Source organism: Cebus imitator, unplaced genomic scaffold, assembly GCF_001604975.1.
Source record: "Cebus imitator isolate Cc_AM_T3 unplaced genomic scaffold, Cebus_imitator-1.0 Scaffold391, whole genome shotgun sequence".
Classification (NCBI taxonomy): domain Eukaryota; kingdom Metazoa; phylum Chordata; class Mammalia; order Primates; family Cebidae; genus Cebus; species Cebus imitator.
The window spans coordinates 1,517,928-1,543,570 of record NW_016107706.1 but is presented as its reverse complement, the minus strand read 5'-3'; the positions used below and the strand labels follow the sequence as shown (position 1 = coordinate 1,543,570).

At 45.4% G+C, this 25,643-nt stretch overlaps 2 protein-coding genes across 9 annotated transcripts in view; both read right to left on the bottom strand.

Moving 5' to 3' along the window:
- SCN5A (sodium voltage-gated channel alpha subunit 5) overlaps positions 1–3,135 on the bottom strand; it is a 101,337-nt gene extending 98,202 nt beyond the window's left edge. For 6 of the 8 annotated variants that reach the window (XM_017508378.2, XM_017508383.2, XM_017508381.2 and 3 more), the window contains exon 1: positions 2,975–3,135. The gene's annotated coding sequence lies outside the window, so the exon portion shown is untranslated. The remainder of the gene's footprint in view (positions 1–2,974) is intronic. The other 2 variants (XM_017508382.2, XM_017508384.2) reach the window with 1 other exon arrangement.
- A 983-nt stretch (positions 3,136–4,118) lies between these two features.
- The window catches only part of SCN10A (sodium voltage-gated channel alpha subunit 10), a 145,457-nt gene continuing 123,932 nt past the window's right edge, over positions 4,119–25,643 (bottom strand). The window contains exons 30-32 of the mRNA XM_017508374.2: positions 12,906–13,082; positions 4,764–4,851; positions 4,119–4,645 (exon numbers count right to left, since the gene is read on the bottom strand). Of these exons, the coding sequence (XP_017363863.2) occupies positions 4,119–4,645; positions 4,764–4,851; positions 12,906–13,082 (792 nt within the window). The remainder of the gene's footprint in view (positions 4,646–4,763; positions 4,852–12,905; positions 13,083–25,643) is intronic.

Sequence of the window (25,643 nt, the reverse complement as noted above, 5' to 3'; positions counted from 1 at the left end):
TCTGCTGAAGACTCCAAGTTTCCATTTCCAGCCCAGATCTCCATCCTGAACACACTTCCTTCCTGGGCCCTTCCCTCCAACTACCTTCTGGATGTCAGCATGTGTCCCCGGAAATACAACAGGTTCAAATCAGACCCATGAAACATCTGTCCCTTCTCCTTTGCTCTTCATCAAGCTTGCCAACCCAAATTTCACTTGCCCATTCCTCTTCTCATGGCGCGACTGGGGGCAGCACACCTCGTTTAGTGAGACGTTGGAGGTGGGGAATGGGAGGGCAGCACATCACTTAGAAGGAAGATGGAACACTACAAATTCTGTATCCTGTGGTAACCTGCCAGTCACCTCTCCTTCAATGGAAAGACTTTGGATGGTACCCGTGGTCTGAGCCGGGGAGGTGGTAGAGTGCATAGCAGATATTGACACCTGGGCTTAAACCCAAGTTCTGCTACTTAGAAAATGTGTGACGGTGTGCAACTATTTAACCTTTCTGGACCCCCAGTTTCACCATCTGCAAAATGGCCATTATGATGGTCCCTACCTCTAGGGTTGATGCAAGGATTCAGTGAGATTAACCTTATAAAGCGCTTAGTGCCATGCCTGGCCTGCAGAAAGCACTCAGTGAATGTTAGCTATTTTTAGTAACATTACTGAGGATAAATTCCCAATTCCTGAGCAGAGCTCACAAGCGCCCCCGTGACTGTGACCTTGGCTTGAACTCCGTTCTTCTCTTCCTCACATCATGGGGCCCAAGGAATCACTCAACTAATAATTGCACTGTTTCACATTTCTGTGCTTTTGTACATACTGGTCCTGACGGCTAGACTGCACTGTCCTTGCCTGGAAAACTCCTATTCACCCTTCAAAACCCAGTGGAAGGTTATTTTTGTTAGAATAAGACTCTTGACTATCCCAGCCAAAGGTAACCACCTCTCCTGTGAGTGGGCTCTGGGGACACACTTCTATCACTGCACACCCTTCCAATAATTTTCCCAAGAGCGAGCAGAAGCCAGCCTTCTCTGAACAGGACACGGACTGCAATTTGCCACTGTCCCTGGCTCCCTCAGGACTCCCTTCTCCTTGGATTGCCTGGGCACCAGCCTCCGCTGTTCCCCTAGCCCCAGCTGTCTCTGGTGCTTCCCACTAGTCCTCGGAGCCCAGTCTTCATGCTGAGTGAGTCAATCCTAGAATTTTTCCAGAGGAGCTTTGATCACCACAGAGAGGGGGCCGAGCACCCTGGAGCACAGCAGCTGCCCATGCCACAATGGGCTGAATGCTGGCTCTTGGCACCCCAGGGCCAGTTCCTCTTCCGCTCAGATCCTCTTGGGTCAATTCTAGGCTTATTTGCCCCACAGAAAGCAGATCTCAAGGTATCTTCACACTGAGTGGTGCTCCCAATCCACTGATTCTCTAGATGACATTGAATAATTCCTCGAGCCCCGCTGGGCCTCAGTTTCCCCACTTGCACAATATGGTGGTGACAGGATCAAAAGATTAATGAGGCTCTTTTCAGCACAGGGCTGGACACTGAAACATAGAATCTGCATTCCACACCCTGGCTGTCGCCTGACCTGACCCTCTCCGTGCTCCTGCGACAGCAGCCTGACCGCCCTCATTTCCCCTCCCACTCATTTCCACCGACTCAGGTGCACCTGCCCAATTCTAACTGAGTGGAGATGAAGTCAAACAGGTGGAGTTGAGGGCAGCAGCCAGGGCCTCAGCCTCCAGTAGCTGGCGCCTCTTTTGCTCTGGGTCCACCAGATCCTGAAGGATAGTAGGAACCTGGGAGAGGCCTTGGGATGCCATGGCATGGCGGGGGTCATGTGGTGTGCCTGTCTGGATGATACCGCCTAGGCTCACCGGGAAACACACCAGGGGCCTCAGCAGGAGGTGAGCAGACACCTGGGAATGGAACGTAGGCCCAGGCTATTAAAAGGAGATGGATCCCATGGCCCGGGGCTGGGCTGAAGGCACTACGGACCACAAGCGTGAGTCCTGCACTGTCTCAGCCATGGCGTCCTGATCTGGCTGTGCGCTGCTTTCCAACAGTTGTTTGCAAGGCAGGCCTACTGTCCCCAACATCGTTTCCCCCCACCCTCATCACTGCCACTAACAGTCCCCACACCTCTGCCTCCGACCAGCCCTTGGCCTCTCAGACAAGGCTTGGCACCTCCACTTTCTACCAGGGCGCCACCAAAGACGATCAAATAACAACGGAGTTCGAGAGACACCTCCCATCAGGGTGCGCGGATCTGACCGGCTCAGAGAGAGAGGAAGGCAGAGAGCTTTCTCCAATCTCACCGCGCAGAGATCTCTCCCCTTTCAAGAAGTAGAGATCAGACAGAGGAGATGCGGCCCCTTTAGGGCGTCAAAGGGCACCGAGATCTCTCCATGGTCTAAGCGCGCAGAGATCTCGTCTCACACAGAGGACAGCCCGAGCAGACGGTTCCCCCTGTGCCCAGAGAAAGGGGGTGCTTGGCTTCCTCCTTCGTATCCAGCCCTGCTCAGTCAGCCCCCGCAACCCACGCTCTCTGGAACCACGTTCACTGCGCGCCCAGTCGCCGCTCTGACCTTGGGGTCTCCGGTCTCCGGAATCCGGGTCCCAATCCCAGACCCTCCCCGAGCCTGCGCCAGGGATGGGGGAAGCGGGGGCCGCAGCTCCCCCTCCCCCGGCCCTCGACAGCGCACCGGGAAACCCGGAAGGAAAGGGAAGGGAAGGAGGGCGCGCGGTGATCAGGGACGCCTCCCCCGGGGATCCCCTCCAGCCGGGCGGATCTGCGCCCCTTCTCCCCTTCCGGCCCTCTGGGGCACTGGTCGGGGAGGGAGCGGCCGGGAGGACCCGGGGCAGGAGAGGAGCACGCAGGGGCTGGAGGCTTCGGCTCTCGGGGAGGAAAGTTGGGCGGCGGCAGGCGGAGGGGGCTCCGGCCGGGCCGGGGCTGCCGGGCCGGGGCTGCCGGGCGCGGGGGCGCTAGCTCACCTGCTGGTCCCCCGGCCCGGCCCCGGGGTGGGCGGCTGCGGCTCGGCGCGGACTCTGCTCGGCTCGGCGCGGGGCTCGGGGCACGGGGCGCGGGCTCAGCGGCCCCGGGGGAGCGATCCCCGCATCCTACGGGCGCCGCCGCCGTCTCGGCTGCGCTGCTCGGTCCGGGCTCCCGGGTTGGGCGAGCGGCGCGGGCTCGGGCTGGGGGCGGGGCCGGGGGCGGGGCCCGCCTGGGCTGGGCCTGGGGCTCAGGGCACCGGGCTGGCTCCGCCCCAGAGCGACGCGCCGGGGGCTCCGCACGTGGCGCTCCGCCCGCTCGGAGGGGGACACACCCGCGCCCGCCCAGCCCGCCGGGGCGCACACGCCCACACTGACCCGGGGGCGCAGCGCCACAGATGGCCACCCACGCAGAGGCGGAGAGACAGACACGCGGGGGGCACACACGCCGACCCGGGGACGCTTCGCCACAGATGGCCACCCACGCAGAGGCGGACAGGCACATACTGACAAACACTGGCGCGCGCGCGCGCACACACACACACACACACACACACACACACATCCACACGACCTGCTGACTTGGGAAGGCTACAGCAGACACCCACCCACCCACCCACGTGGACACGGGTGTCCACTGACACTCATGCCGAGACAGACACACGCTGCCATAGGCATACCTGCACTGACACAGACACACACCTGCACCCTGAGACAGACACACACACCCACACACCCACAGACACAGACAGACACATCACTGACACACACTGACACTGAGGAAGACACGCTGACAAACTCAGACGCCCACATGACTTAGACACACATCCACTGACACACTGACACAGAGACGCACACACTCCAACCACACTTTCCTGGAGACACAGATATGGCACAGACATCTGCACAACGGTACACACCTACCTGAACACACTGACGCACACGCTGACAGAACCACACACACACCCAGACCCAGAGGCAAGCAGGCAACCGACACACACACACGTACACACACACACACACACAGACATACACAAACACACACAGACACACACATATTCACCCTCCTGGGCCACACACAACCTTCACCTCGTCGCACACAGAGGCCTGGAGCCACACACCCACTGTCTCTCATACACAGACACGGTCACAGGCACACACGCACGGAGACAGACACGGACAAACGGTTGCTCACACGCCCCTGCCCAGAACCTGCGGGGACGCACTTCTGCTTTAAACGAAACAGGCTCCCAGCTTTTGCCCACAGATCAGAGCGGCCACTGGAAGGGACAGTGCACTCTCCTGCCACATTTTCGGGGCTCCCGGAAGCAAGAACCGCTCTGAGAGAGACAAATGGGCCCCGGGGTCCCAGAGGGCACAGAGGTGATGGGTTTGGGAGCCCGGAGGCTGGGACCTGCCCCTCCGTGATGGGGATCTTGGAGACGTGGGGGGGCGACGAAGGGGTGGGGGACAGCGTCCCTTTGCAACCTGGGTATGGGGCTTCGCTGGACGCCTTAGGTACGTACATATGGAGGGGCTGCTCTGCTTGCAGGAGGGGATCTGGAAGAAAGTCGGTCCACAGTACTGTAAAGTTCAGGATATGGGCCCTCCGGCCCTGAGTCGAGTGGGGGGTCTGGGGACCGAGGATGGACCCCACACAGGTCGGCGGCCAGTCTTTAGCGCCCGACCAGCCTCAGGTGGGCCAGCAGCTCCCACTATCGGCCAGACGAGGAAGTGCAGGCAACGTTAACGTTTCGGCCCCGGCGGGACCGCCGTTCAGAGTCACACCTACCAGGCCGGAGGGGAGTACAGCAGCGGGAAGGTCCCACCTCCCTAAGAACTTCCATCACGGGCTTTTCGGCCTCAGCATGAAGATGCCACTGCGAACGGACATTGGGTCAAGCAGGAGACAAAGCTAGGACAGAGCTGCTGGGGGTCGGGGTGGAGACCTGCCTCCCCTCCTCCCATAGGTAGCAGGAGTGGGGTTTTCACTCCCCTTTCGTACTGGGCAACTGGATGTTGCCAGCAGGAGAGGTGGGCTGAGCCTGTTAAATCTACACGCACCCCAAATTTAAACAGGGGGAGAGAAACCCAGGGAAAGAGGAACCAGAGCTCTGACCCTGTAGAGGTTCACCCATAAAAGCACACCTGAGGTTCAAGAGAGGCCTCAGAATGCAGAGAAGGGCCACAGGCGTCTGGAGACAGGCACTTCCTACAAAGAAGCTTGCCAAGATCTTGGCTCTCCCTTCTCTTTGCCAGAGCCTATTTAATTTTTGTTTGTTTGTTTGTTTTTTAAGATCGAGTCTCACACTGTTGCCCAGGCTGGAGTGCAGTGGCATGATATCTGCTCACTGCAACCTCCGCCTCCTGGGTTCAAACGATTCTCCTGCCTCAGCCCTCTGAGTACCTGGGATTACAGGCCACCATGCCCAGCTAATTTTTTGTATTTTTAGTGGAGACGGGGGTTTCACCATGTTGGCCATGCTGGTCTTGAACTCCTGACCTTGTGATTCACCTGCCTCAGCCTCCCAAAGTGCCAGGGTTACAGGCATGAGCCACCGCTCCTGGCCAACCCTATTTAATTAAAGCAGTAAGAGGAACATGTAGTCAGCTGTCAGAGATAAATGTTTTTCAAAACTAATATTGCCTTTATTTGGCCCTAAGTTTTGCCCAAGGTTTGCCTTTACTTTGCCTCACGTTCAAAGCTGGGTTAAACATATTATCACTCCTCTCTTGTGTTTTCGTCGTATTTCTTTCCCCTATCATCACTCTACTGCCGTCTCCTTAATACAGGCACCTCTCTGAGAGCTGAAGTAGGTATTTATGTGCACATCCTTGTAAAACAGGTAGTATTGTTGCCTGTGCATATGCATTTTCTCTTCTAACAGCCCAAAGCTTTTCTTTTTATGTTTCACATCTAATGAACCTACATGATGGGAAAGTGTATAAATCCTAAATTCATTTCAAAGGGCTTTCCGTTGTTGAACACATTGGTGAGAACAGCACAACGCAGAAACCAAACGTTATCAGCACCACGGAGGATCTCTTTGTGCCCTCCTGTCACCACCACTTCACCCGCCCAGAGTTAACGACGACAGTCTCATCGCATTCTCCTTGCTAGTTTTGCCTGGTTTTGGTATTTATTTAAAGTAGAATTGAATAATAGGAACTCTTTCGTGTCTAGCTTCTTTTGATCAGCTTTATGCTCAGGAGAGTCATATGTGGCTGCTTGTTGTAGTTCATTCATTCTTGTTGCTGTACAGAATCCTGCATAGGGCAGACTTCATCCGTTCTACTGCTGATGGGTGTTTGGGTAGTTTCTGGTTTGGCGTTCATGAGTAGCACATGTATGAACATTCTAGTACATCAATTTTGATGAACATACGTACCTATTTCTGCCAGGTACATACCTGGGGGTGGAATTGCTGAGTCATAGGATAGTGTGCGTTCACTTTTAGCAGATATTGCCAGTTTTCCACTGGGGTTCCACCAACATTCTCTCCACCAGCAGTGAATGCACGCATCCTCTGACACTTAGTACTTCTGTCGTTTTCATTTTAGCACCTTCAGTGGGTGTGCAGAGGTTTCATATTCTGGTTTTAATTGGCATTTCCTTGATGACTAATGAAATTGAGCACTTTTTTTTATGGTTAATGGCCATTGGTGTGTATGTGCTTTTCATTTATATAAATGGGTATTGTTCTGGATTTCCTTCTTTTCCTTATGTTTCTCCCTCAACGCTCTGCTTTTGGGCTGTGTCTGTCTTGCGGTGCAGGCAGCTGGTTCTTTCCTTCTGATAGCTTCAGAATGTTCTGTATTCTGCCTCCACGGCACTGATTAATCCATTCTCCTCAAGGTTAGAGATCGAAGAAGGTAAATGGATGGAAGTGTAATAACTGTCTTGTGTTCTTGTTTTCTTCACTCTGCTAATTCCAGGGGTTGAGGTGGGCAAAGAAGCAAGTGGGGTCTCAGAATCCACAAACAGGCAGGACCAGGAGGCATCTTAGATGGTGGAGATGCAGGCTGGATCTGAGAGCAGGGGGCCGGGTGGTGGGGGAAAGGCCACACAAAGGCCAGCAGACCCAGAAAGGCCTCACCCAGTCCCCCAGGCAGAGGCTGGTCCTCCCTCATGCAGATGGCTATCTCTGAGCTCAAGGTGGGGGGCATCTGGCACAGTGGAGGTAGGCTCAAGGATCCTTACCGAAAGTAAGGGGGCCTGCTGAGAACCCCGGGTCCCTCCTTCTGCTGGAACTCTAAGTCTCCTGTTCACTTCCCACTAGGCAGGGGCTGGGGAATTTCCACAGTGAGACACCGACCAGCCCAAGAGAAAACACCTCTGATACTGGGCATCCACATCAGCATCTACCCTGCCCACTTGTGAAGAAACTCTGCCTGCTCCACATTCAGCCCCGCCCCTCTTTCTCTTGCCTGCCTCCCCCATGAAGGCTGTAGGAGGCACACAGTATTGGCCTTTCCAGTTTCTCCTATACCCAGTGGTGGCCACGTAACTCCATGAGGGCCAAGGGGCAGAAGCAAACCTCTGCTGGGGAAGGGCAGTTTCTGAGAGAGCATTTGTTTTCCTGGTAAAGAGGACAAGAGCTGCTGGCTCCACTGTCTTCCTCTTCTCAGTTCTCCCCACCTTGAACGAGGACATGGTGATTAGAGCTGACGAAACCTCTCTCAGCTTTGAAGGTAGGGCTGTGAGATTTGCAGAATCACCGGCTTGGATGATGGTGAACCACAGAACTAATGCCTTCGTGCTTCCCTTTCACTTTTTTTTTTTTTTTTTTTTTTGAGATGGAGTCTTGCTCTGTCACCCAGACTGAAGTGCAGCGGTGCGATCTTGGCTCACTTTATCCTCTGCCTCCCAGGTTCAAGCGATTATCCTGCCTCAGCCTCCTGAGTAGCTGCGATTACAGGCATGTACCACCATGCCCAGCTGATTTTCTATTTTTAGTAGAGACAGGATTTCACCATCTTGACCAGGCTGGTCTTGAACTCCTGACCTGGTGATCCGCCTGCCTCAGCCTCCCAAAGTGCTGGGATTACAAGCGTGAGCCAATGCACCTGCCTTCTCTTTTACTCTTTGTCTAAACATATAAGACAGGATGCTCTACTATCGGCAGCCAGATTGTGTTGGGTGAGGGAGGGCCTGGCAGCTCAATTGCTGCGAATACAAACTGTTTACTAGCTCTCCTGTTTTTAACCTCATTCTTCCTCCCCATTTTCTTTTTTTTTTTTTTTTTTTGAGTCGGAGTTTCGCTCTTGTTACCCAGGCTGGAGTGCAATGGCGCGATCTCGGCTCACCGCAACCTCCGCCTCCTGGGTTCAGGCAATTCTCCTGCCTCAGCCTCCTAAGTAGCTGAGATTACAGGCACGTGCCACCATGCCCAGCTGATTTTTTGTATTTTTTAGTAGAGACGGGGTTTCACCATTTTGACCAGGATGGTCTCGATCTCTTGACCTCGTGATCCACCCGCCTCGGCCTCCCAAAGTGCTGGGATTACAGGCTTGAGCCACCGCGCCCGGCCTCCTCCCCATTTTCAAAGGTACCCAATGCTTGGGGTCCTGAGAACTTTCCAGGGTTTTGAAAAGAGGCTACCCTTGCTTTCTTTTGTCAGCTTTCCCTCTGCAGGCACACTCAGCTAAGGCAGTCACTGCTCAAACTTCCAGAAAGTTGTCATCACATCTGCTGTTGGCCCCTTGTCCATACATTTTGTCCTTTTAAAATTACTTCACCATTGGCTGGGCACGGTGGCTCACACCTGTAATCCCAGCACTTAGGGAGGCTGGGGTGAGCAGATCACCTCAGGTCAGGAGTTCAAGACCAGCCTGGCCAATATGGTGAAACCGTCTCTACTAAACATACAAAAATTAGCTGGGCATGGTGGCGGGCACCTGGAATCCCAGCTACTTGGGAGGCTGAGAAAGGACAATCGCCTGAACCTGGGAGGTGGAGGTTGCAGTGAGCAGAGATCGCACCACTGCACTCCAGTGTGGGTGGCAGAACGAGACCCTATCTCAAAACAAACAAACAAAAATGATTTCACTGTTTCAGTAGGTGTCTTTCACTATATTTTGAAGGAAGTCCTCCACTTCAGTTCCTACCCCAGGGAGTTTTAAGTAGTAATCAGATACTGCCCTCATGGGTTGTGAGCGTTCTTGCTTTATTTTGAAGACCTGAGCAGTTGAGACTCTCTATCTTAGAATGTGGCAGAGAAAAAAATTAATGTATTCATGGTCAAGGCCATGACCTGCCAAAGGGGGCTGGTGACCCCATCCTGCCTTTATACGTAGACAATGGACAGGGTAATGCTCTTATCTGAGGGGCCATTCCCAGCGGGAAGCATCTGCTATCTCACACGTACCCTCAGCCCAAGTCAGACACACATGCTCTTGCCTCTGCTGGTGGTCCCACTAGCTCTAATGTCAGCCTGCAAATCTGCAAACGAGGAGCCGCCCCTTCCTCAAGACACTCGACTGCCATCTGCTGGAAAGTTAAGAGAAAATAGAAATCTCTAATGAGTAGGAATGTGCATCATACTCCAAGTTGTGTGAAGCCTGGTGGTCCATGGCATCGGCTCCTGACTCCACCTGTCTCTTCTCCTTGCTGCAAAATGCAGTCCCTTACCCTTCAGCTCTGGCCATTGTAGTGACTAGGGAGCAGGGCTTGGAGGGCCAGAAGCCTAGATAGGATTCTTCACTGATAGCCCATGTGACCTTGTATCAAACACATAATCCTTCTGGACTTTGCTCATATATAAAATGTGATAGTTCTCTTTATTTGAAATGAAGTCTTGCTATGTCGCCCAGGCTGGAGTGAAGTGGTGTGATCTCAGCTAACTGCAACCTCCTCCTCCCTGGTTTAAGCAGTTCTCTGCTTCAGCCTCCCAAGTAGCTGGGATTAGAGGTGCCTGGGACCACGCCTGGCTAATTTTTATACTTTTAGTAGAGACAGCCTTTCACCATCTTGGCCAGGCTGATCTTGAACACCTGACCTTGGGATCCACCTGCCTTGGCTTCCCAAAGTGCTGGGATTACAGGCGTGAACCACCACGCCCGGCCAAAGTGGGATAATTCTATACTTACCTAATTGAGTTGTTTAGAGGAGCAAATACAATAATATGGGAAGATGTTTTAAAAACTAAATGTTTTACAGATTGAATTTGACAGTCACTCTCTAAAGCCTATTCATCCTTTGCCTTCAATTGGGTTCCCTAAAAACCTTAAAAACAGACTCTAAACTGGAGATTTGCATGCAGGAGGTTTCTATGGAGTGCACTTGGAAACAGTATTTGTAAGGATGTGAGGGGAGCAGGGCTGAGCTCTAATGCAGCTGCAACCAGTGCCTCAGCCAGACCTCAAGCTGGGATGACCAGGAGTTGGGAGACCCCTTGGAGTTGTCCCGGTTTCCGGTCAGAGTGGGGTGAACAAGCTTTTCTACCTCCACTTCAACCAGTCATTGGTGGTGGCCTTCTCCTGATGAGAGGTCATAACCTTGATTGAGCAGCTCTCATGAGGCAAGGCCAATGTCCAGAGAGGAGCACAGCTGGGAGCCATCAGCAGCCACACTCCTGGCAGCTGGAGGAACAACCTCTCTCTGGAGGAGGAGCTAGATGGAAGAACTCCATCATAAGAGGGGCTCTAGGCAGCTCACTGCAGCATGCTCTCTCAACTTGGTTGTATATGTGGAGTGGGGATGTTGTTGGTGCATGCAATATGGAAGCCATAAGAGAAAGAGGCAACTGTCGATTCTGTATATTACACAGGCTTCCTGGGTCTGAGCTTCGTAGGGTAAGAAGCACCAGACTGCTATGGCCGGGGTGGGGTCTTGTGGGTGTTATCCCTTTCACTCAGCTGGCCTTCTGGCAGCTGAATCTGCTCAAAGCATATTCTATTCAAAGCATATTCTCAAGTCCACAGGGGGTGATCTGCTTCCCCATGTTCCATTGCATTCCACTGGGGACATATGGCCACCCTGAGTTCTGCCACCTTTATGAAGGTGAGATGATTGTCCTGTGTTTTGTCGTGTTTCTCATCAGTGCAGTGGTATAGTTGTGTAAGAGGGTCAGGGTGAGGGGTTTAGAGGCTGCAGATCCAGAATCATGGCGCCTGAATTCAGCCCACACATGCATTTTTGGGGGGCGGGGCGAGTGGTGTGCAGGTAGAGTGTGTGACATAGTTTATAGCAATGTGAGTATCTTTGTCTGAGACATGACTCGCCGGTCCCTTTGATCCTCGCCATTCCGTGTTGTGTTGTGTTTATTAAATTCCCTGCCTGGCTCTGTCAGCATTTGCAATTTTCTCTCTTGGATTAGAACCAAGCAGTAGCAAGAGGATTGTGGAGCACCCAGTGTGGCCACATGAACTAGGCTCGGAAGGAGGTGGGTAGGCTCCGGGCAGGCTGCAGGCTGTGAGGAGCAAGCAGGCGGGGACAGGAATGGGGCTGAGGGTGGAGGGGAGAGTGGCATTGGCTACAGAGGAGCTGGTGAGCTGCGTTCAGAGCTGGACGGGAATTGTGGTTGGGCATTGGGTTTCCACCAGAGTTTTATTTTTACACCTTGGAGAAGCCTTTTTATTGCTACACACACACAACATGGGTGAATCTTAAATGTGTTGTTAGGTGAAAGAAACCAGCCTCAAAATGTTTCATAGACGTTATGAATTCATTTACATGGCATTCTGGGGAAGGCCAAATTAAAGGAACAGGGAACATCCGTGTCCACAGGGGCTGGGGGCAGAGGGAGGTGTGGGCTGACTGCAGAGGGGCAGAGTGAGGGAGGGAACATTTGAGGGTGATGGGCTGTTCTGTATCTTGACCCCGATGGTGGTTCCATGACTCTGCATTTGTCAAAGCTCACAGAACTGGACACCAAAAGGAATGAATTTCCCTGAATGTAAATTAAAATATAAATAAATAAATGGTTTTAAAAACAAGAAAGGAGGCATTTTTACCTTTGTGAGAGGAAGTGGTGCTTCCTTTGGGAATGTGTGAGTGTGTGGGTGCGTGTGGAGTGGAGGAGAAACAGGAGGTATCTGAGGCTCTTAGAGAGACGGTGGTCAGAGCTGCCGTTCTGGAGCAGTTCCTGGATTTCAGGTGTTCTGTCTCTGCTGCTCTGTACATGAGCTTGGTGTAGGGGCTCCCGTTGCCCAGAAACAGGAGTTTGGACTTTGAAACAAAACACCGTGTTTTGTTTTGTTGATCAGACGTTTTCTCGCTAATGCACTCTTCCCTCACTCTTCTTTGGTGGTAGAGAAGAGAGAGGGAGCCAGTGAGCGAGGACCCATCCCACGCTGGGGGCACTCCTGAGCCTCTGCCTCAGTTCCGTTCTTTCCCCAGCATCCACAGATTCCTAAAAATAAAAACATCGGGGATTTGGAGAGAGGACCGGATACAGGGTCAGCAGAGCCACTGACTTAAGTCCCAGTGCTGCATAGGTTTGCTGAGAGGCTGCCCCAGGCCTCAGTTTCTCCATCTCTAACAGCAAAATGTAGGATTCAGAAATCCTCCAGTTACCCCACACCACTCAGCAAGAATGTGGTCAGAATGAAAGAAGGAGGCACACAAGGAGCGACTCAGCCTCTCCTGCTGCCTTTCCCCTGCCCGGGGCTACCTGCTTCACTTCTGCATCCAAATGCTAACAGGGGTCCTGGGTGTCCCTGCCTACCTGTGCCACATGCATGCTCCTGAGATAAGTGAATGAACAAAGGTGGCAGACCTGACAAGAGAATTCAGGAGACTTTGATTTTTTTTTTTTAAACTGGAAGTCAATGCTTGGGGCCAGGAAATGCTTAGACCTGGCAGTGGCTGACAAAAGCTACCTCTTGTCAGCAAGTGTATCAGCTTCTGAAGAGACAAGAGGCAGGGGGCTGGAGTGCAGGCTTCTCAAGTGAACGCTGACAGGAGAATAGAAGAGCTGCCTCCCACTCTCACCAGCGCGGAGATCCGGGCTGCCAGGGCGGAGACGTCAACCACTCCAGCCCCCACACTGCTCTGATGAGGGGAGACGGGTCCGGGCACCGGCAGTGACCTGCTCAGGGCCTGTAGGTGGCAGCAGCTGTTGCTGGGGTCCCTGGGGAGATTCTGGGGACCGGTCCTCCTAAATGTGCACTGGGGAAGTGTGGAGCTGCTGTGGACTTAGCTGTGGAATGGAGGCAGCCTTGTAATTTCTGAGCGCTGCAGAGAACAGAATCCCCATGGCTCCCATTCTGAGAAAGGAGTGTTGGGGGCCCGATCAGCCACAACTCCCGGGCAGGGTGGCTTCAGCCTGGGCCAACTTCGGGACCACAACCTTATTGATGGACCTTTCCAGGGGAACAGGGTGGACACAGTGCTTGACGTTTGTTCTCGTGGAAGTTTCTGGAAACGAATAGCTCTCATTCATTTCCAGGGTCCAGACCTTAGTTGTAATGCTTTTTAGGGCCCCACCAGGGATGCTTCTCCCAGGCAGATAAACATCCAATAGAAATGCCTTCTCCTATGGTTGCTGCCAAGCCTCTGGGGGTAGAGAGCAGGGAGAGGCCCTCCATTTGCCTCCTGGCTCATGTGCCTGGTCTATACCTGTTGGATCACACTAAGAAGCAAAATTGAACTGTTTAATGCTTCTGAGATCACCCTAATTTTTGTTGTAATGGACCCTGTGGATGGGACACTCAGCCTCAACTTCAACATCTTTCTAGTGCACCTTTCTGTACCCAAGCCAGAAGGCTAGCAACTAGATTTCCCAGACTTCTTTGCAGATAGAGTTCTGGATTTAAATTTAGATTCTACCAATTAGATGTGCTGGCATGAGATTTGAATAGCAGGTTTAAAGCAGAAATCATCTTCCTACTGTTTTGGCTGTTTCTCCTGGCAAGCATAGTCAGAGAGATGTTGGGCTTTTCTATATCAGTATTCCAGTGACCTACGACTAGATTTATGAGTATAAAAAATAATAGGTAGCAGGTATAATGGCTTTCTGATCCTGGTGAATTCTCCCTTCATTTTTTGAAGCACTCTCTTGGAAGTCAAACATCATGTAGAAAGTCTGATCACCATGCTGTGAGGAAGCTTAGGATTGCCATGGGTAGAGAGATAGTCCATGTGAAAGAGTAATGCGATGCCAAGATGGGAGTAAAGCCTTCTTGGATGTTCCAGCTCATCCTAACCACCAGCTGAATGCAGCTTAATGAATGACCCTGGCTGATGCCACACGCAGCGAAAGAACCACTCAGATGAGCCTACCAAGATTCTTAACCCACAAACTTATTAGCAAATTAGAAGGTAAATTTTTAGCCGGGCTTGGTGGCTCATCCCTGTAATCCCAGCACTTTGGGAGGCCGAGGGGGTGAATCGCGAGGCCAGAAGTTCGAGACCAGCCTGGCCAACATAGTGAAAACCGTCTCTACTAAAAATACAAAAATTAGCCGAGTGTGGTGGCACGTGCCTGTAGTCTCAGCTACTCAGGAGGCTGAGGTAGGAGCATCATTTGAACCCAGGAGGCGGAGGTTGCAGTGGGCCAGGATTGTGCCACTGCACTCCAGCCTGGGTAACAGAGCAAGACTCCATCTCAAAAACAACAACAACAAAAAAATGACCAAACAAAAAGTAGGTAATTTTTTAAAGCCCATTAAATTTTGGGATAGATTGTTGCATCTCAACAGACAACTAAAACACTGATCCCTGGATCAACGCTATAGTAATTAGTACTCTTTTTAAAATGGAGACATAATTTACATGGGGTAATGTTTAATCTGTACAACTTGGTAAATTTTGAAATATGTATACATCCATGAAATTATTACCACAATCAAGATAGTGAACATATCCGTTACCTCCAATAGTTTCCTTGTGCCCCTTGGCAATCCTTCCCTCTTGTCCCTTCCTGTACACCCACCTCCTCACCCTTGTCACCAGGGAACCACTGATCTACTGCCCTTGCTTTCTGATACTACAGGTTAGTTTGTATTTGCCTGGAGTTTTAAATAATGGGATCATTATTATTATAATTTTTCATCTGGCTCCTTTAAGCATAATTATTTTGAGATTCATCCATGTCACTTTACGTATTGATAGTTCACTCTTTTTCATTGTTGAGTAGTATTTCACTGTGTGGTTGTATCACAATTTGTTTACTCATTAACCTGTTGACGGACATTTGAATTGTTTCTAGTTTTAGCTGTCATAAATAAAGCTTCCATGAACATTCATGCGCAAATCTTTGTATGAACATAGGCTTTCATTTCTGTTGGGTAAATATCAAGAAGTGAAATGGCTGGATTGTACAGTAGATGAATTACCTAATTTTTTGAGAAATTATAAAATTGTTTTCTAAAGTGGTTACACCATTCTTACCAGCAGTGGCAAGTTCTGTTACCTCCATTACCTCCCCAAAACTTGGTCTGGTCTGGTCAGTTTTTAAAAATTTTAGGTAGGTGTTTAATAATATATAATTGTAATTTTAATTTGCATTTTCCTAATGATTGATGATGTTGAGCATCTTTGTGTGTCTGTTTGCTATCTTGATGTCTGCTTTTTGAAGTGTCTGTTCAAATCTTTTACCCACTTTAATATTAGATTGTTATTTATTATTGAGTTTTGAAAATTTTTTATCTGAGCCCTTTATCAAATTTGTGTTTTCAATTTTTTTTTCCCAGTATATGGCTGTCTTTTCTTTTCTTTTTTTAACAATGTTGTGGACTTCTGGTTTCAAATAGGCAGCATAAATTCAAGCTAGCTTCACTGTCTTCTCCATAACAGAAAACCAAAACCAATTGGTACAATGCTGAGATTATCACCAGCAATATCCCAGAACTCAAATATGAGAATGAGTCAGTTCCCTGGGCCACAAAGAAGTGAAACAACTCCAACCAGACAGTAGGAGAATCAGATTTTCATATCTGCAATGCCCCTTCCCCCAAGCTGCCTAGCAGCAAGCATGCAAAATTCCACCCCCTTCCAACTCATAGTTTTTTTTATTTTTTGAGACAGAGTCTTACTCTGTCACCCAGGCTGGAGTACAATGGCACGATGGCTCATTGCAACCTCTGCCTCATGGGTTCAAGTGATTCTCATGCCTCAGCCTCCTGAGTAGCTGGGACTACAGGTGCGGACCACTGTGCCTGGATAATTTTGATACTTTTAGTAGAGACGGGGTTTCACCATGTTGGCCAGGCTGGTCTCAAACTCTTGACCTCAAGTGATCCACCTGCCTTGGACTCCCAAAGTGCTGGGATTACAGCTGCCAACCCATAATTTCTATACTGGGAAAAGTGATACTAAGGTGGATAACCAACTTCCGCATTTTCTAGATTCCCTGGCGGGAGCTCTGTCCATACCTCAACCCATAGGAAGTAGCGTGAGTGCCTAAAGGTGACATATTTTTAAGGACAGCAAGAGACAAAGTGGGGAGGCAGGATTATCACCCCTGGCTCTAGAAAATTTGCTTTGCAACTTAGCCGAAGGAGATGGCAAATTGGAGTGGTTGTTCAGCAACACCACACTGTAGGAGGTACATTCCACAGGTCCTCTGGGCACAAACTTCCTGTCAGCCTTTCCACATTGCTAATATCCCCTTCAGGGCCTCCCCAGTTCCTGATTGGCAGCTCTCTCATTACTTGCTAGAGCTGAGGCAATCCTGGGCTGAAGGTGCCATCTAGTGCCAAAAGGGAGGCAGTGACCTAGTAGAAAAAAAGTAAGAAATTCAACAGGTAGATTATGAAGCATGTTTAAGTAAATATACCCAATAAGAACTAAAGCAAGTCATACAGAGAATACTGGAGTTAGTAACTTACCCTTCAATGCTAAAACATAGTTGTATGCAGAGAAATATAACCTCTTTCAAATAGACAAAGCAAGAAAACAGTGGCTGACCCTAATGAGACAGTGATATGTGAGCTCTCTGACCAAGAATTCAAAATAGCATTGTACAGAAACACAGTGGTCTTCAAGATAACACAGAAAAGGAATTCAGAAATTTATCAGAAAAATTTGGTTAACACATTGAAATAATTTTTAAAAAATCAAAGAGAAATCCTGGAACAGAGAAATATACTTGCTGAATTGAAAAATTCATTGGAGGTTCTCAACAGCAGAATGAATCAAGCAGAGGAAAGAATCAGTGAACTCACAGACAGGATATTTGAAATGACATGGTCAAGGGAGAAAAAAGAATGAAAAATAATGAAGATTTCCTACAAGATATAGAGAGTTACCTGAAAAGCCAAATCTAATAATTATTGGTGTTCAAGAGAAAGTTGAGCAGGGGCACGGGGTAGAAAGCATATTCAAGCAAATAATAATGGATTCGTTTCCAAACTTGAGAAAGATATAAACATCTAGGTACAAGAAGGTCAGAGAGCACCAAACAGATTCAACCCAAATAAGACTACACAAGGCATATAATAATCAAACTCTCAAAGGTCAAGGACAAACTTAGGATTCTAAAGGAAGAAAAATAAAGAAGCAAATGATATATAAAGAAACTCCAATTGATCTGGCAACAAACTTCTCAATGGAAACCATACAGGCTAAGAGGGATGGAATGACATTTTCAAAGTGCTGTAAAAAAACAATTGCCATCCAATAATACTCTATCCTGAAAAGTGATCCTTGAAATATGAAATAGACATGAAGTCTTTTCCAGACAAACAAAAGCTAAGATAATTCACCATCACGAGACCCATCTTACAAGAAATCCAAGTGGAAACCAAAAAAGAGCAGGAATAGCTATACTTATATCAGATAAAACAGACTACAAAGGGATCAGTACAGCAAGAGAATATAACAATTACAAATGTCTATGCACCCAGTACTGGAGCACCCTAGTATATAAAGCAAACATTAATAGATCTAAAGGGAAAGTTAGACTGCAATATAACAATAACAGAAGACTTCAATGCCCCACTCTCAGTAATAGACAGATCATCTAGCCAGAAAATCAACAAAGAAACACCAGAGTTAAACTACATACTATACAAAATAGGCCTAACTGACAGTTACAGAACATTTTACCCAATTGCTGCAGAAGACACATTCTTTTCATCAGTACATGGAACGTACTCCAGGATAGACCATATTTTAGGCCAAGACTAAAGTCTCGACACATTCAAAGAAGTAGAAGTCATATCAAGGATACTTTCTGACCACAATGGAATAAAACTAGAAATCAATAACAAGAGGAACCTTGGAAACTACACGAACACATCAAAATTAAACAATATGCTCCTGAATTAAAATTAATTAACATTAACTAATTTTAATTAACAAAAATGAATTAAAAGGAAATTAAAAATTCCTGGAAACAAATGAAAGTGGAAATACAACATACCAAAAAGATGCAATACAGCAAAGGCAATAGTAAGAGTGAAATTTATAGCAATAAATGCCCACATCAAAAAAGTTGAAAGACTTCAAATGAACAACTTAATGGTGCACCTCAAGGAACTAGATAAGCAAGAACAAACCAAACCCAAAGTTAACAGAAGGAAAAATAAAAATCAGAGCAGAAATAAATAAAATTAAGACTAAAACAATTTATAAAATATCAATGAAATTAAAAGTTGGGGCTGGGCTCGATGGCTCATGCCTGTAATCCCAGCACTTTGGGAGGCCAAGGTGGGCTGATCACGAGGTCAAGAGATAGAGACCATCCTGGCCAACATGGTGAAACCCCGTCTCTACTAAATATACAAAAAAATTATCTGGGCGTGGTGGCCGCACACCTGTAGTCCCAGCTACTTGGGAGGCTGAGGCAGGAGAATTGCTGGAACCGGGGAGGTGGAGGTTGCAGTGAGCTGAGGTTGCTCCACTGCACTCCAGCCTGGTGCCAGAGCAAGACTTCGTCTCAAAAAAAAAAAAAAAAAAAGTTGTTTGAGAAGATAAAATAAACAAACCTTTAGCTAGATTAACAAGAAAAGGAGACCCAAATAAATAATATCAGAAAGGAAAAAGGGCACATAACAACTGAGACCATAGAAATACAATGAATCATTGAGGACCACTGTCAACAATTATTGCCAACAAATTGGAAAACCTAGAAGAAATGGATATATTTCTGGACACATACAACTCACCAAGACTGAACCACGAAGAAATAGAAACCTCAACAAATCAATAATGAGTAACAAGATCAAAACTGTAATTACAAAGTCAAAGAAAAGCCCAGGACCTGATGGCTTCACTGCTGAATACTATTAAACATTTAAAGAAGAACCAGTACTGATTCTCTTTGAAAAAACTTGAAGAGGACAGAATACTTTCAAACTCATTCTATGAGGCCAGTATTACCTTGACACCCAAACCAGACAACCCAAAAGCAAAACTACAGGTCAATACCCCTGATGAATATAGATGCAAAAATTATTAACGAAATACTAGCAAACTGAAGTCAACAACACATTAAAAAGATCATTTATTATGTTCAGGTGGGGTTTGTCCTCAGGATGCAAGGATGGTTTAACATGCATAAATCAGTAAATGTGACATAGCACATTAAAGAATCAAGAACAAAAGCCATATGATTATTTCAGTAGATAACAAAAGAATCCAATAAAATTCAACATTCCTTTAGGATTAAAACCATCAACAAACTGGGCATAGAAGGAACATACCAGAAAATAATGAAGGCCATGTATGACAGACTCACAGCTAACATCATACAAAATGGGGAAAAAATGAGATCTTTCCTCTGAGATCTGGAATAAGACAAGGATGGCCACTTTCACCACTTTTATTCAATACAATAGCAGAAGTCCTGGTCAGAGCAATTAGTCAAGAAAAAGAAATAGAAAAACCTGAAGAACACACCAAAAAACCTGTTAGAACTGATACAAAAATTTAGTGAAGTTGCAGGATACAAAATCAACACACTAAATCAGTAGCATTTTTATATGTTGTTATGATTTGGCTGTGTTCCCACCCAAAATCTCATCTTGAATTGTAATTCTCTTAATCCCCATGTGACAAAGGTGGGTTCAGGTAGAGGTAACTGAATCATGGCAGTGGTTCCCCATGCTGTTCTCTCTTGAGGGCTGTTGGCTTGATAAGCACCTGGTATTTCACACTCGCTCTGTCCTGCTGCCCTGTAAAGAAGGTGCCTGTTTCTCCTTTGCCTTCTGCCATGATTGTAAGTTTCCTGAGGCTTCCCTAGGAATGCTGAATTGTGAGTCAGTTAAGCCTCTTTCCTTTATAAATTACCCAAATTGGGTATTTCTTCATACCAGAGTGAGAACAGACTAATAAATATGTCAACAGCAAACAATCTGAAAAACATTTCAAGACAGCAATTCCACTAAAAATAGCTACAAAGAATATAGAATACCTAGAAATCAACTTAACCAAAGACATGAAAGATCTATACAAAAAGACTCAATAAAACATTGATGAAATAAATAAAAAAGATGGTAGGATACTCCATGCTCATGGGTTAGAAGAATTAATATTGTTAAAAATGACAGTACTACTCAAAGCAATGTACAGATTCGATGCAATTCTTATCAAAATATCAATGACATTCTTTACAGAAGTAGAAAAAAAATTTACATGGTGACATAGTTGGGACATTTGTTCCTGCCCAAATCTCTTGTTGAAACATAATTCCCAATGTTGGAGGTGGGGCTTGGTGGGGGGTGTTGGGTTCATGAGGATGGATTCCTCACAAATGGCTTGAGCCATCTCCTTGGCGATAAGTGTGCTCTTGCTGTGAGTTCACTTGAGGTATAGTCATTTAAAAGTGTGTGGCACCTGCCCCCTCACTCACTTTCTCTCTCTTTCTCTCTTGCTTCTGCTTTTTCCATGTTATGTGCCTGCTCCCAATTCACCTTCTGCCACGATTTTAACCTTCCTGAGGCATCCCTTGAAGCAGATGCCAGTGCCATGCTTCCAGTACAGCCTACAGAACCACCAGCCAATTACACCTTTTTTTCTTATAAGTTATCCAGCCTCAGGTATTTCTTTATAGCAATGCAAAAACAGTCCAATACATATGAAACCACAAAAAGCTCTGAATAGCCAAAGCAATCTTGAGCAAAAAGAATGAAGCTGGAAGTATCACACTACCTGATTTCCAGATACACTACAAAGCTACAGTAATCAAATTTTTAAAATCTGATTTTAAAAAGGGCAAAATATCTGAAGAGAAATTTCTCAAAAAAAGACATACAAATGGCCAACAGGTATATGAGAAAATGCTTAACATCACTAATCATCAGAGGAATGCAAATCAAAACCATAATGAGATACCATTTCACCCAAGTTAGAATGACTTCTATTACAAATACATGGAATAACAGATGCTGGTGAGAATCTGGAGAAAAGGGAACCCTAATTCCCACCCATGAGAGGAATGTAAATTAGTACAGCCACTATGGAAAATAGTATAAAAGTTCCTCAAAGAACTAAAAATGGAAATATGATATGATCATATGATCTAGCAATTCCACTACTGAGTATATATATACACAGATATATACTTATATATATTAATACATATACGTATATATATGTATTATATATACATATATATCTCTGTATATATCTCTGTATATATACATGTATATATGTATTATATATACATATATTATATATATGTATATATATGTGTATATATGTATATGTATATATAATATATACATATATACATATATGTATATATATCTGTATATATACAGGTGTATATGTATTATATATACATATATACATATATGTATGTATATATAATACATATATGCGTATGTATATATATTCCATATATGTGGAAATAAATATATTAGTGATATCTGCCCTCCTATGTTTATTGCAGCACTATTCACAATAGCCCAAATATGGAATCAACCTAAGTGTCCATCAATGGATGAATGAATAATGTGGTGTATGTACACAAGGAAATATTATTCAGCCACCAAAAGAATGAAATCCTGTCATTTTCAGTAACATGGATGGAACTGGAGGCTATTATGTTAAGTAAAATAAGGCAAGCACAGAAAGACCAATATCACATGTTCTCACTCACGTGTAGGGGCTAAAAATGTGGATCTCATAAGGATGGAGAGTAGACTGATGGACACCAGAGGCCAGGAAGGGTAAGAGTGAGGAGGATGAAGAGTTGATTAATGAATACAAATATATACTTAGATAGATAGACCTGGTGTTTGATAGATTGTTAGGGCGACTGTAGTTAACATTAAATTTGTTGTACATTTAAAAATAGCTAGAAATAGAATAATTCAAATATTCCTAGCAGAAAGATAAATATTTAAGGTGATGGATATCCCAGTTACTCTGATTTAATTATATGAATGTATCAAATGATCACATGTAAGGTAAGCATATGTACAGCAATTATGTACCACTATAAAAATAATTTAAAAAATAAAAAGATTGATTACAAAAAGCAAAAAGAAAACAAGCAAATAAAAACAATGTCTTTTGTAGAACAGGTGTTTTAAATGTTAATAAATTATAATTTATCATTTTTTTCTTTTAACTTGTATTGTTTTTTAGCTTATATCTAAGAAAGCTTTGCCTAATTCAAGGTCAAAAATATATATTCTCCTATATTTTCTTCTAGAAGTTTTATAATTTTATGTTTTATATTTAGACATATTGGCAATTTGAGTTTAATATTTGTATAGTATGTAAACTATACATAGAAATTCTTTTTCTTTGCATATAGATATCTAATTGTTCCAGCATCATTTGTTGAAAAGGCCATCCTTTTCAATTTAATGGATTAAATTGTCTTTGTGCCTTTGTCAAAGATAAATTCACCATGTATATGTGGATGTAATTTTGGAAACTGGATTCTGTTCCATTGATCTGCATGTCTCTCCTTTCATCAATGCTGTATTATCTTGGTTACTAAAAATTTATAGTAAATAAATCAAGTAACAAGAATTTCCCAACATTTTTCTTTTTTGGAAAACTTCTTTTGACTATTCTAGTTTCTTTACCTTTTAATATAAATTATAGATTTGGCTTATCAATTTCTTATTTTATTTTATTTTATTTTTTGAGACAGAGTCTGGCTCTATTGCCCAGTCTTGAGTGCAATGGCATGATCTCAGCTCACTACAACCTCTGCCTCCCAAGTTCAAATTATCCTCCCACCTTAGTCTCTTGAGTAGCTGGGATTATAGGCATGCACCACGATGCCTGGTTAATTTTTGTATTATTATTATTTTTTTTTTTTGTAGAGACAGGGTGTTGGTATGTTGCCCCAGCTGGTCACGAACTTCTGAGCTCTAGCAATCTGCCTGCCTCAGCCTCCCAAAGTGTTGGGATTGTAGACAAGAGCTGTTGTGTCTGGCCAGTTCATCAATTTCTACAAAAAATCCTACTGGGATTATGACTAAGATTGTGTTGAATCTATAGACCCATTTAGGCAAGAATTGACATCTTCACAATATTAAGTCTTCTAATTCATGAACATGGTATATCTCTTCAATTATTTACAATTTACTTGATTTCCTATATCTGTATTTACAGTTTTAAACATACAACTTCTGTACATACTTTGGTAGATTCATACCAAATGTTTGATGATTTTTGGTGCTGTTATAAATTTTACTTTTTAAAATGTCAACTTATAGTTCACCTTGGAAGGAATATCTCAAATGCTTCAGATCACTAGACTCTTGGAATCTGAGATTATGTGTGCTTGCATTTTAATGGGATTTACTCTCATCTTTTGGATCACATCTGTCTTACTAAGGCAACTAAAAACTTGCTACTTTTTGTTCATCAGATCCAATCAGCATAATATCAAGAATGATGTGAATCAGTTTGCTGTTATGTAGAATACCAATATTATGAAGATTTCTTCAGACTATATAATTGCAGAGAAAGCAAGTTTAAATAGTCCTGTAGCAAAACTGTGCAGGTGCATTGTTAGTCATGCTAGGTAAAAGCAAGCTGCTTCTGTTGATCTTTGCAAATTGATGTGAAGGAAAAGCATTTGCAAGGTCAATAGCTGCATACAGGAATCAGAACCTGTGTTGATTTGTTCCAGTAAAGATACTACATCTGAAATAGCAGTTGCAATTAGAGTCACTATGTAATCAGGCTTACATTAATCTGCAGTTTTTCTCCAAGATTGACCTACCTTCTGAACAAGCTAAATTAGTGAGTTAAATGGGATGTGATAGATAACACTACCTGTGCAACTTCAAAGTCTTTGTTGGTGGCACTAATCTTTGAAATTCTCCAAGGAGTTTCAAAGGGCTACAGTAAAAGCCTTTACTCCACGAATCTATGAGCCAATATGGGGATTCTGCCTGCTTCCAGGTATGCCTCTCCCACCTGTCAAGGGTCAGGAAACATTTCCTGTGAAGGATCAGATAGTAAATGTTTCAGGCTTCATGGGCTACATTGTTGTCGTCTTCTCCTCCTCCTTCTTCTTCTCATCCTTTAAAAAAGATAGAAACTATTATTCTTAGCTTACAAGATGTACCAAAAAAAAAAAAAAAAGGCCAGGCTCACGTGATGGTAGATCACCTGAGGTTAGGAGTTCGAAACCAAAAAAATCAACATGGTGAAAAAAAGACTCTAAAAAAAAAAAAAAAAAAAAAAAGGAAGAAAGCTTCGGGCCATAGTTTGCCAACCACTGGTCTAGACTAGTGCTATATAGTAAAACTTTCTGTGGTACCGTGATGATGGAAGTTTAAATTTAAATAGCCACAGGTGGCTATTGGTGACTACACTGGACTATGCAGATCTAGACCCAGTAACCATGAAGTATGTCAATAGGCCTATTGGGTCCACTATGATTTGAACTTGGGCCACATCTCCATAATGACTGACTTCCATAGGCACTCACTTTTTCACTCAGATTGCAGTAGCATTTTGTGTCCCCAGGAATTAGCGTCAGTTCAGAGTTAGCATCTTTTAATCCCTCTGGATATTTCTTTTTCACCAGTGTATGATTACTATAGTAAATGGTTGCAAGTTCCTTTGGAAAAAGTCTGGTAGAACATTTACAGTATATACTTTTGGAAATTATGCAGAATCTTTTTTTAATGACAACTTGTCTCTACAATAGAAGGAATCTTAAGGTTTGGAAACTGGTTACAGTTTGGAAACTGGGTGAGAGGCTGTAACTTTTTATTGCAGTGACTCTTTTTTGCAGTGGATAATTTCTGTTGACCTATCTTCAGACTCACTGTTTCTTTCCTCAGCTGTTACATTAGTTGAAGGTATTCTTCAGTTCTGTAATTGTGGTTTTGATTTATACTATTTCCATTTGACTCTTATTGTTTTCATTCTTGCTGAAATCCAATCTTGCATGTTGTCTATATTTTCCATTAAACCTTTCAACATATTACCTACATGTATTCTGAATTCCCTGTCTGATATTTCCAATTTTCATGTCATATGTGAATTTAGTTTTCGTTATTGCTTATGTCATCATGTTATGTTTTATCTTGCCATTCTGTATGCCTCACATTTTTTTTTAATTATTAAAAGCTGGGCATGGCCAGGCACGGTGGCTCACGCCTGTAGTCCCAGCACTTTGGGAGGCTGAAGTGGGTAGATCACAAGGTCAAGAGATTGAGACCATCCTGGCCAACATAGTGAAACACTGTCTCTATTAAAATACAAAAATTAGCTGGGTGTGGTGATGCTCACCTGTAGTCCCAACTACTCGGGAGGCTGAGTCAGGAGAATTGCTTGATGCCAGGAGGTGGAGGTTGCAGT